Raw genomic sequence first — 12,837 nt, forward strand, 5'->3', positions numbered from 1 at the left:
TACACAATGAGGAAATTATGCCACATGTACTTTAAAAGAAAACCATGCCCCACGTATTATAAACCACTTATGACAAAACATGAGACCTTCATTAGTTTAAATGAAAGCTCTATAGCAATTTCCATAGTTTTATATAAAATGCTCGCTTTTCACATTAATAACCTTCACCCAGTTTCCTCAATGGTTAACATTTTTTTAGCGCATTTCCCCCTCCCTCCGACTCCCCCTGCCTACTTTACTAGTTATCTTTACCTGAACAATTTGAGAGCAAGCTGCAGATATGATGCCCCTATACCCCTAAACACTCCAGTTGATATTTCCTGCAAACAAGAACTGTGGCCAGTGTAATCACCACATAAGCCTCCAAATGAGGAAATCCACTTAATGTAACACTACTATCCAATCCACAGACCCTATTCAAGTTTTACCAACAGTGCCAATATTGTCACTTGTTTCTAATGGTCCAGGATTTAATTCAGGAACATATGATGCATATAGCTATCCAATCTCTTCAGTCTCCTTTAGCCTGGAACATTTCTATGTTTTTCCCTGTCTTTCATGTCTGAACAGTTTTAAAGAATAGAGGCCTACATTCTATACAATGGCCCTAGAACACTACAATATTTCCTCATGGCCAAACATACATCATGAACTCTCAGCAAAAATTCCCCAGAAATGGGGAATTTCGGAGGCATACAATGTCAATTTGTCCCACCTGGTCAAGTTGAAGTTTACCGTAAAAATACCACTTTCTTGTTTTGTAGTCAACTGAGTCTTTTGGAGGGAGATATTCAGAGATTACACCAATACCCTGTGCCTCATAGAAGCTCCACCTGCCAGCTTTAACATCCTTTGATGACTCCTGTCTAAATTAACTGCCACTCTGATGGTTGCCAAATGGTGTTTTTTCTATTTATGTAATTCCTTCTAGATTCACAAGTAGGCATTTTACACTTTAAAAGAGAATTCCCATCTCCATATTTTTTGTTCATTTATATCAGTGTGGACTCATGGATTCCTATTTTATGCAACAGGTTAAAACCAATTACCATCATCATTTATTTTTATGCTCAAATTGTCCCAGATTTCAGCCACTTCAACCTGGAAACTCCATCATTTTGACATATCGACATCATTTGTTGACTATTTCCTTACTCTCTGGCACAAAAAGATAGTCCAGGCTCATCTTCTACATTCCCTGACCTGATCCTTTTAGAGAGCACGGTATTTAGAAACCAGTGTCCAGGTACTTGGTGTGATCACTGCTACTAGAACATCATAGTTTTTAGGCTCTCTTAGGAGACAGCTAGAAAATATGTGTATGTATACATATACACACACTATCTCTATCTGTAACTATCTATCTGTTCATATATATTGTTTTAAAAAACCCATGATTCATAATAACACCAATTCCAATCCAATACCTTAGAGTTTTTTCTTGCCTTCCGCCTTTCCATGGTTATAAATCCCTCAGCCAACAGTGAAAAGCATAGCTCTTATTATCCTCAATATATTCATTCATTTGTTCAATCTTTTTACTAATTTGCTCAGCATAACCAATCTCCCAATCACACCAGCCCCTCTGTGTTTGCTGCCCTATTTATCACAGCTGTCTTCTTGTTGGAATGCTGATACCTCCATGCCTAGTAAAGAATGGAGGGGAAGGGAGAGGGAAGAAATAAGGATGGGGAGAGAAAAATAGGAAAGGTGAGGAAAGGAGTGAGGGGAAGATGGGAAAAGGCAAGAGAAGGGAAAATGGGAAAAGAAAGGAAAGAAAGGGAAGCAGACACTCACCTTTAAAACACCTTCCACAGCCATCTTCCCTTCATGACCTAGTAAAATACTATATGGATAAAGCCACTGGATTGCATGTTTGATTGGCATCATAGGAAAGGAATCCTATGTAGGAGCAAAAATACATAGGAATGAGCAAAATTCAAAATAATCACAGAAAACATCTGAAATGTACATATGACATTAAAATTGACTTATAAAAGTAACCAATAGGTGTCTGGTATTTTCTGTAAGTCTACAAAAACAAATATTCATTATTTTCTCTTCTCATTCCTTGCCCTTTCCCTGGGTATGCTTACCCATTCCCATCTTTCATCTATCTTCTATGTATTGATGGCTCCCACACTTCTATGTCTGGTCCTGACTTCTTTCTTGAGCTCTAAACCTGAACCCTCAATTGTTCATTACATGTGACTATATGAATATCCCATAGACCCCCATTTGAAACAGAATACATGTCTCTACCTTATTCATCCCAAAGTACCTGATCCCCTTTCATTCCTAAGTTAATCTCATCCACATTCACTTAGCTTCACAGTTATAACTATAAAATTAGAAAGTATTCATTATCCTCAAATCCTTCTTCACATTATTTGTACTGTCAATTCTGTTCACCCCACTTTAAAAGAGTCTATTGGCAAGAAAGATTAATGAAATTTCAATATGAACTATCTATTAGATAATACTATAGATTACTGTTAACATGATATGAAGTGTGATAATGTTGTTCTGGTTATGTAGAAGAATGTCCTAATTCTTAGAAGTTGCATACTGATATGGTTTGGCTGTGTCCTCACCCAAATCTCATCTTGAATTGTAGCTCTCACAATCCCCACGTGTCATGGGAGGGACCTGGTGGGAGACAACTGAATCATGGAGGCAGTTAACCTCCATGCTGTTCTCATGACAGTGAATTCTCATGAGATCTGATGGCTTGATAAAGGACTTTTCCCCTCGTTCACTCTGCACTTTTCTCTCCTGCCAACATGTGAAGAAGGACGTGTTTGCTTCCCCTTCCACCATGATTGTAAGTTTCCTGAGGCCTCCGCAGCCTTGCGGAACTGTAAGTCAATTAAACCTCTTTCCTTTATAAATTACCCAGTCTCAGGTTATTTCTTCATAGCAGTGGGAGAATGAACTAATACACATACTGAAGTATTTAAGAGTACTGACTGCAATTTACTTACAAATAGTTTAGGAAAAAAAAAAAGAAAAAAGCACATGCAAACAAATGTGGCAATATATTAATAATGGGTGATTGTAGGTGACGGGATTATGAATGTTTTACTATTTTTCAACTTTTTTTTACATTTGAGAATTTTCAAAATAAAATGTTCTAAGCAAAAACAAAAAGATTTCATAAAAGTATAAGATTTGATAAACAGGAGGAGAAATTCTGTTCTGGATGGATAAAACAATATCAACAGTACCTAGGCTCCCTGACTCACAGGAAACATACATATATACATACATACATTCATTCATACATACATACATACATTAAAGTTTAAAAATAAGTCTCTTGCCTAAGATAGTATTCCCACTATCTTGAACGGTGCCTTTCTCCACAGGGTCTCACTGAGTGTTACAAAAGCTTCCTAGTCATTCCCTCACTTCCAACAAAGGTGTCTTCCTCCAACATAAGTCTGGTCACCTTCGTAGCCCACCTACTTAATATTGTCTGATAAGCCACTTTTTCCACATCATAAAATCCAGGAAACTTCATTCATCATGCAAAACATTTCACAATAGCGTTCTAACTTCTCCCTCTACCACACACACTTGCTTTAGGGATACAACTTATTCTCATTCTCCAAAGATACTAGGCCCTTTTGTGATTAAACACATTTGCCTGTGCTTTGACTTCTTGGGCCTTTCTATCACTCCAGACATGATCGCCATGCCCTTTGTGAAACTGTAGTGGACAATGTCTGTACTCTATCAGATCCCCTCAGATCTGTTTGTATTCTTCTTGTGCCTCCTAGCTTTCTCTTCCAACACCAACTGCTGTAGGTCTTTCTAAGAAGACTATCCTTGGGTTCTTGAAGCCACCCTTGCACACATGCTGGGAGAGCAGTTAGTGTCTGGGAATTTGTGTCCCCTGAGACAACCATGACACAGAGACTGATGGGAGCTAGAGCAGTGTGAAAGCCCTAGCTCCCCTAACTCAGGTAAGGACAGCTGTGAGGCCTAACTCACACTGCAGCACACCTCTTACTTGATCAGGCTAAAGCCTTCCTTCCCTCTGTAGGAGTTTACTGAGATTGCATGCCTAGCTCCTACTCCAAAGCTGAAAGCTCTTCAGGGGCTCAGAACACGTCCTTGGCCTCCGTACAGTTTACTGCACCGCACAACAAATTAATCTCAGGCCTTACAATATTTATAGAAGAGTATAACAAAAGCAAACTGAAGTCATTAATCCCTAATGATTAACTTTCAAAATTTTTAACATATTTGGGTATGCCAGTCATTAATTTATTTTACTTACCAAGATTTGAACTGCAGCTGCTAAACTATCTAAAGGAAAATCTGGAAGTCCAAGAGTAGAAGATTCTTGGGAACATAGAGTTGTGGCAAAGGACAAGAGCTGAGAAACTCTAGGGGAAAAATGATATTAAATTTTAATAGTTTTAAAATATAAAATGTGTAAGTTGTTAGATATAAAATACAGGGGCCAATTTAATTAATCTAAAAAGATGATCCCTAATATTAATTCTTAAGGAACAATGGCTCCGCATCATAATATCCTACTTAAAACTCAGAAGCTGATTAGATGCAAATATATTCCTAAATTCATCACAATATTTGAGGTTTTTCATCACCTGGTCCAAATCTACCCTGCCAGCCTCATCTCTCACATTTCGTAATCCCAAACCTAAACTCTAGCCTCCAAGAGTTTTTTATGGCCCTAAGAACAAAGCATAAACTCTCACATTCCATGCTTTAAAAAAAAAAAAAACTTGTTCTGTTAGAATTTCTTGATTCCATTCTCTATCTGGCAAAAACTTGCTCATTATTTAGGACCCATTTCAAACACCAATGCTTTTGTGAAGCCCTTATAAAGTCTCAACTAATACCCCCCAATATTTTGAAATTATGGCACTTACTATACCATGTTAACCAAAGCTATTCACATATCTTTCAACTCTATTAGATCTTGAGTTTCTCGCCAAAGACATCTTATTAATTTTATCACCAAACATCCTAATACTGAAAAATTCTTGTAAGAATTCTAGTTGTTGAATGAATTAATTAATTAATCAATCAATCAATGAACAGGCAAAACAAATTCAACATTCAGTGTCCAGATATTTATATACTTACTTCTCAGCAGAAACATTGGCTCCAACTGAATATAACAACTTAAGTTGGTCCTAAAGTAACACAGAAACATATTAAATTAATTAACAAGAAATGTAACGGATTAAATGCAAATGTTTTATAGACACAATCCAACCTTTTAATTAAGCAGACACTAAATATTTAATAGCAAAAAATCATTTATTGATACATTTCATTTTCTAAAAGAAAAGCCAGCCTTTAAAAAAAATCCTTTCAATAATGCCATAATAATTTTTCTTCCTAGTTTCCAGAGATTTTCTTTACTCTTTATTCTCATATCTTTCCATGACCTACTGAGGAAGACATTTATAACTGCAGTAACATTTTTATAGCATTGAATTTCTTGTTATAAATAGAAAAACTGTTTAAAAAATAAATTATCCTTGGTCATCCTTACCTTGAAGGGTAAATAATAAATATCCCTGGCTTGAAATCGAGAACGAAGAGGGGGGTCTAATGGATTCCCAGAATACCTTGGCACTGGCAAGCCCAAGGCAATCACTCGGAAATTTTCACTAACTCGGACAATTTTCCAAGAATCCAACTCTTTTTTGGTATGATCCTATAAAAGTAAGAGATCCAGAAGCTATAGCATAAATGATACAGATCACAACTATAAGAGCTGCCAAGTCCAAGGACTTAGGACTTGACTGTTGAGAAAACTGTATTGGAGAACACTATCAAAACCAAACTGTCAAGGAAGGCAGCAAAGTGAAATCAGGTTCAGGATGCCAGGGCAGGCTCACAACATGAAGACTGAGGTGTTTGAAAGGAAAAGCAGTTAACACCCCAAGGAATAAAGGAGACTTGGGTCAGATCTCCAAGCCTTAGTCAGTAACACAGAGGAAAACAGTCAGGGGGTAAGGAAAATACATGACTAGAGGTTGTAACAAAGGTAGTCCCTGATGGGCAGATCACCAGCAATGCTGTGACTGATTACCAGTGGACCTTAAATAGATAATTATGTTTATGGGTATTCCTAGCAAAGCATATTACTAGTAATAACTAACATGTTTTGGAAACTTACTATGTGGTAAGCACATTCCATGGATTTTTCTCATTTAACTTTCACCAGAATCCAATCTAGACCATCTCCTTTTTATATGAATGAATGAACCAAAGTTCAAAGGAGTTATATAACTTGCCCATGGTCCTGCAACTAGCATATAGTGGAGCTTAGAGAATGGAAACAGTACAGGTTTTAGAGTCACAAATCCTGGCTCAGCTGCTTGATGTACACTTTTACTAAATGTTACCGTATGCATGTTATTATACCTTTGGAACCTTAGCCTTCTTAGTAGGAAAAATATCACCTACATTATTGTGACTGCTAGGAAAACTAAATGTGAAAATGTATGTGCAAACAAGTGGCCCAAAGCAGGCACCTGTTAAATCTCATTTCCTTCCTTCTCTGCCTAACTCTATCAATGGCTCTTCACATTCTTCAGCAGCAGGATCTACAGTATTGACTAATTTGTGTGAATGCACATTTGTACACTCTGAGAGAAACGTCCACAGCTTTCAGCAATTCTTCACAGCCCAAATGACAATATAGAAACTCTCAAGATGGCACTTAAGGCCTTTCCTGGCAGAAGCCCTGATTCTCTCAGTCTCAGCAACCAGTACATACCCATCCCCTTGACCCTCCTTCCGTGACCCTGTGCTCCAATCCATCTCCCAACTGCAGTCTCCAAACACATAATGCTGCTTCACCAACACTACTCCATCTTCTTGCAACAACATCCTTTTCACTTTGCACAGCGTAAACACAAGGGTCAGTCAAGGCTCAGCACAAAAAACATCTTCATAAAACTCAGATCCCCTTCCCTCATCAGAACCATTTTTGTACCCTTTTACTTTATCTTATGCAAGCTTCTATCATTATTTATTTGTGCATTTGCTTCTATACATGACTGTCTCATGCTAGCTCCACGCTCTTGAAAGGACTTATTACCTCTAGTGTATAACAGGACAAATGTCCGTTGACTGATGGCATGAACTAATTTTAAAAATAATAAATAATTATTTCAATCATATTTTGGTATGAATCAAAATCAGAAATCATACATCTAATTAACACACTGACACTATGTCATATACACTAGAAAGTGAGAGTCTGGATCTAGCTCTGTCTGAGAAACCAAAAGTAGAATCTTCAGAGAGCTGACTAAATATTTCTCTTTTTCATTTACCCAAAAACGTTAAATAAAATATAAAGTTCATACAAACTGAACTTTGTATCTCTTTCCATAATAACAGAATTCTACTATAATCACCTTTATGAAACCAATAACATTAAATTGAGACATTAAATTTAGAATATCAAAGCTACCTAGAAATAAATAGGGCTTAAGTTACGGTGTTAGAATCTTTTTACCATAAAAGTTGTCTTAAGATGATAGTGCTTTGTGAAGGGATCTTGCCTATATGCTGTGAGGTTCTCATGAGACAGATTCTATGAACACAGAAATAACATTTACCGATAAAAAATTATGTGTTTATACTGATATTTACTTTGGGAGAAAAATGTAGTAGACCCTTCTCACTTAACAATAAGCATTCTTTGTGTACTAAGCCCCCCTTTTTTTTTTTTTTTTCTCGACGGAGTCTCACTCCCTCACCCAGGCTGGAGTGCAGTGGTGCAATCTTGGCTCACCACAACCTCAGCCTCCCGGGTTCAAGCGATTCTCCTGCCTCAGCCTCCTCAGTAGCTGGGATTACAGGCGCATGCCACCACGCCCAGCTAATTTTTGTATTTTTAGTAGAAACGAGGTTTTACCATGTTGGTCAGGCTGATCTTGAACTCCGGACCTCAGGTGATCTACCTGTCTTAGCCTCCCAAAGTGCTAGGGTTACAGGCGTGAGCCACTGCACCCAGCCACTAAACCTCTTTTGACTCACATATCCTGAATTCCTATCCAAAGTAATATGTTCAATAACTTTTCACAGAATTCTACTTTAAGGATAAAGAATATATCAAACTTTTTGTTGTGAAGTAACTCCTAGACTTAAAAAAAATGATTCCATATTCTGAGTATTTTTTTTCCAAATTATTTACTAAAAATGGTTAACACTAATGTAATCTCTAGTGGCAAGTAGTTATTTTGTAATTAGAAAGCATCTAAAGAGAAAACGTTCTGCATAGTAGCCTTTTAAAAAATAAATTTAAAACCTTTCATTTTGGTAAATTAACAATACGAATAAATGAATTTAACTTTTTCTACTTGATTAAATCCTGGATTATCTCCTTCTGATTATATCAGAACAAGATGTTCCATGAATAGATCCAGAGGAAAATGACTGTACTTCACAAGAAAGCATCATCTAGAAACTCCCATAAACAGTAAAGAAACAGACTGCTTCTGGCCCTGCCAGCCATGCAGCATCAGTTCAATCAGACCCTCTGGCATTCATTATTTAGGGCCTAGTGTGTTCTGGGCTCATATTAGCACCCTGGGAGCAAGATCAAGAAGTAGGAGACACAGATCTTGCTCCTGATCAATTTGCAACCAACCTGGGGTAGTAAGATTAGCACATATGTATCTCTACAGAACAGGTATGAGAGAGACTCTAGGTCCTAGAATGTACAGGCAGAGCAGTCAGTCACAGAAGGCTGGGTTAGCCACAGAGAGATCCAGTGTGGTACAGCTTGAGCTGGATGAACAGGGCTAAATGTCTTCTTGTCATTTGTGACATTACATGAACCCATCTCCCAAGCCTTTGAAGAGTCCCCACATTCCCTAGTTGTTGCCCTCTTTATATGCATGTTTACCACAGCATTTAATCATTCTATGGTATTCATTCATTCAACAAATAGTTATTAAGCACCTACCATGTGCCACACTGGATCTCTCTGTGGCTAACCCAGCCTTCTGTGACTGACTGCTCTGCCTGTACATTCTAGGACCTAGAGTCTCTCTCATACCTGTTCTGTAGAGATACATATGTGCTAATCTTACTACCCCAGGTTGGTTGCAAATTGATCAGGAGCAAGATCTGTGTCTCCTACTTCTTGATCTTGCTCCCAGGGTGCTAATATGAGCCCATTGATCTAGGAACTTGAGATAATACCAGTTACAAAAATCCCTGCCCTTGTGAAACTTATATTCTAGTAGAGGGAAGCAGACAACAAAGGGCACTGTATTGCATTGTAAAAACTTTGAATTTTACTCTGAGTGGAACAAGAAGCTATCAGGGTTAGAGCATAGGAATGCCCCCAAATGGATGTACTGTTAAGGCGATCACTGACTGCTGTGTTGAGACCAGTGTCAGGAAGGAAGGATGGAAGCAGGGAGTGCAGTTAGGAGGTTCCTACAGCAACCTTGGCATGTGATGCTGGTGGCTTGGGTCATCAGAACAGAATATCCTTTAAATATTTTATTCATTTCTGTCAATACCTACTGGACCTTGAGCTTCCTGAAGCTAAAAGCTGGACTTTCTTCAGCTTTGTATCCCTGGTGACTAGCACTATCTAGAAGTCATTAGTCTTTTATTAAATAGTTGTTAAGAGAAAGAAAGAAGGGGGAAAAAAGGAGATGGGAAAAGAGGAAGAAAGAGAGGAAGAAAAAATAGGAAAAAAAAATGGAAAAGAGAATAGTTATTAGACTGACCAAAAAAAAAAAAAAAAAAGACAGTAAAACTCTGGGAGGTCTTTTGACAAGGTCTACAAACAGAAGAGCATTGTAAAACTGTAAATTCATGACTCTAGCAATTTACCCAAGATAAGGGCCATCTGAACATCATCCTGATGCCAACAGGGCCATGTCTTATACAATAAAATGGCACTGCCCATAGCTTGACAGCAAAGACAAAGCAACAGGATTTTCTTTTCTTACTTGGAGAAGTTTGTCGTAACGCTCAGCAGACATCAGGAAGCGTCCATCTTCAAGCTGCATCTCTCTGTTTTCCAGCAAATTGTTCAAAACAGGCAAAACATTCCTCTCTGCCTTTTCCAAACCTTCCAAAATGAGAGTTCTGCCTTCTGTGGCTGCACGAACTGCACACTATTTCCAAGAAACATAAAAGCAAAATGAGAATACTGAAGTTGCAGAGCTTGGCCTAACATTACTTGTAATGCAAATTCAAATTGCAGTTCTTGTTATAGGGACCAGAAATCAATAAAGCTGAGTTCCAGATCTTGTTTTGCTTTTTCTGCCTATATGATCTTAGGAAAGTGATTTTACCTCTTTGGGCCTGTTTATTTGTTTGTAAAATAAAGAGATTGAAAAAGAGGATCTCTGAAGTTCCTTTCAGCCTTGACATTTTAGATTATATACCCAATGAAATAAAAAACTAACAGCTATCTATGAACAAGGAACATAATTAAACAAGGGCACAGATTCCACAACTGGAAAAGAAAAATGAAGATAGTTATCTGCGCCACCTATCCCACAGGCTTCTTGTGAGGATCAAAAAAGCTAGGTGAGAAGGCTTGGAGACTGTAACATTTGTAAACATAAGTCATCATCAAAATAAATTGAGGTTTAGTGTGATGATGCTGACAACATTACACACTTAGAAACAGAAAAAGAATCAGATTTTACATTGGCCAACAGCAGACTGACTTAACAAGTACTACAAGTCTTCCAATAAATTTTAAGAAAATTAGTAATGGAGAAAAGTAGGAAATAAAGTAAACTGTAATATAAAAAATTACTATAGATATGAAAAAAATACTTTCCCTTAACTATAGGTCCTTAATAACATAGAAAACTACTTTTCGTCAAAATCCTTCATGTTCTGCTAAAAAAGGAAAACCTGTCATGTTTCTTCTGCACATTCAACCACAGACAGAGGATTAATGGTGCTAAATTTATACTGTTATTCCCTCCCTTAAAACTCGCCTTCATTAGTCTCCATGGCACTGCATCGTCCTAGGAAAACTGTTTTGTCTTCTCTGCCTGTCCATTAAATGTGGATGATGCCCAGAATTACATCCTTAACACACAGCTCTTCTTACCCTACTAGGACCTCCCTGAAAATCTTATTCAATCACATGGTTCCAACTACCACCTTTATGCTAATGACACCCCAGAATCTTGGGGGTCTGAAACTCCCCCAAGTTTCAGAACCATGTAGTCTCATTAGTACCTCATATGGGGTCCCTCAGACCCCATGAGCACCTCAGGTCCCTTGTACAACACTGAAAATATCCTATTTTCTCCAAACCTGCTTCTCTTCTTTATTTTCTATCTGGGGTGTGAGCACCATTGACCCATGCCAGAGCCCTGATGTTTCTTGAACTCCTCCCTTTCTACCCCTTGCCTAGTTCAGGCTCTCCTTACCTCTCAGACCGCCTCCCAATAGTTCAAGCTCCTTAATTTGGCATATTAGCCTATCACAATGCGGCATCTACCTACCTCTCCAACACCATCTCCTGATATTAGTTGCCTCACATGTGGTATTTCTGTGACAATAAACTGGTTACCTCCTTCTACACATATACATACCATACTGCTTTACCAGAAAAATCTCTGTCTTTACTTATACTAACCCCTCACTTAAAATTTAATTTTCCCTATAGTAATTGTCCAAAAAAAGATCTAAATGTTTGATGAGGGAAAAACATATCTCTATTTTTTTAAGACTTAATATCCAAATAAATTTCTGGAGTAGCAATGTACTGATTTTCCAATGTAGAAAAGAAAAGAGGCATTGCTTAATCAAGCTTGCATACTATCCTCTTTTAATACACTGTTGAATTTTGCACTGTATAGTAGGGCTTAGTTTATTTCAAGTGTCTACATAATGTTGTAAAATGATAAACTTTACAAAAGCCATTTAGACTAAAGAGAATCATCCATTTTAAGATCAATTCATGAATAATCCCTCAAATATATCATTACTGCAATATTTTAATTCTCTTCTACCAGAGTAGCCATCTTGTTCTAGAAGCTTTATTAAAAAAAAAAAAAAAAAAGCATGGATAGAAGTGACTTAGTAGTTTCTAAAGAACAACAACAAAAAAAGAATCTCATTTTTGCTAGCTGTATAAAGGACAAAGCCATAGAAACGGTTTCTGGGATATTAAAAGTCAAAATATTGGCCGGGCTCAGTGGCTCACGCCTGTAATCTCAGCATTTTGGGAGGCCGAGGAGGGTGGATCACAAGGTCAGAAGTTCAAGACCAGCCTGGCCAATATTGTGAAACCCCGTCTCTACTAAAAATACAAAAATTAGCCGAGTGTGGTGGCAGGCACCTGTAATCCTAGTTACGTGGGAGGCTGAGGCAGGAGAATCACTTGAAACTGGGAGGCAGAGGTTGCAATGCGCCAAGACCACGCCCCTACACTCCAGCCTGGGCGACAGAGCGAGAATACAAACTACCTATAAAAATTCACATTTCAGTTAAGGTTTCTTTTTTTTTTTTTTTTTTTTTTAATTATACTTTAGGTTTTAGGGTACATGTGCAGCAGGTTTGTCACATATGTATCCATGTGCCATGCTGGTTTGCTGCACCCATTAACTCGTCATTTAGCATTAGGTATATCTCCTAATGCTGTCCCTCCCCCCTCCCCCCACCCCACAACAGTCCCCAGAGTGTGATGTTCCCCTTCCTGTGTCCATGAGTTCTCATTGTTCAATTCCCACCTATGAGTGAGAACATGCGGTGTTTGGTTTTTTGTCCTTGCGATAGTTTGCTGAGAATGATGGTTTCCAGTTTCATCCATGTTCCTACAAAGGACATGAACTCATCATT

General features: G+C 37.9%; 1 protein-coding gene across 4 annotated transcripts in view; it reads right to left on the reverse strand.

Annotated features, from left to right (window-relative positions):
* The window catches only part of VWA8 (von Willebrand factor A domain containing 8), a 424,992-nt gene that overhangs the window by 343,393 nt on the left and 68,762 nt on the right, over positions 1-12,837 (reverse strand). For all 4 annotated transcript variants that reach the window (XR_004030158.1, XM_030813328.1, XM_030813329.1 and 1 more), the window contains 5 exons: positions 9,975-10,142; positions 5,537-5,701; positions 5,122-5,171; positions 4,286-4,394; positions 1,798-1,902 (listed from right to left, as the gene is read on the reverse strand). Coding sequence is in view for 3 of the 4 variants with exons in the window: in XM_030813328.1 (XP_030669188.1) it covers positions 1,798-1,902; positions 4,286-4,394; positions 5,122-5,171; positions 5,537-5,701; positions 9,975-10,142 (597 nt within the window). In the remaining variant the exon portion in view is untranslated. The remainder of the gene's footprint in view (positions 1-1,797; positions 1,903-4,285; positions 4,395-5,121; positions 5,172-5,536; positions 5,702-9,974; positions 10,143-12,837) is intronic.

Source organism: Nomascus leucogenys, chromosome 5 (genome assembly GCF_006542625.1).
Source record: "Nomascus leucogenys isolate Asia chromosome 5, Asia_NLE_v1, whole genome shotgun sequence".
In the NCBI taxonomy this organism is placed as follows: domain Eukaryota; kingdom Metazoa; phylum Chordata; class Mammalia; order Primates; family Hylobatidae; genus Nomascus; species Nomascus leucogenys.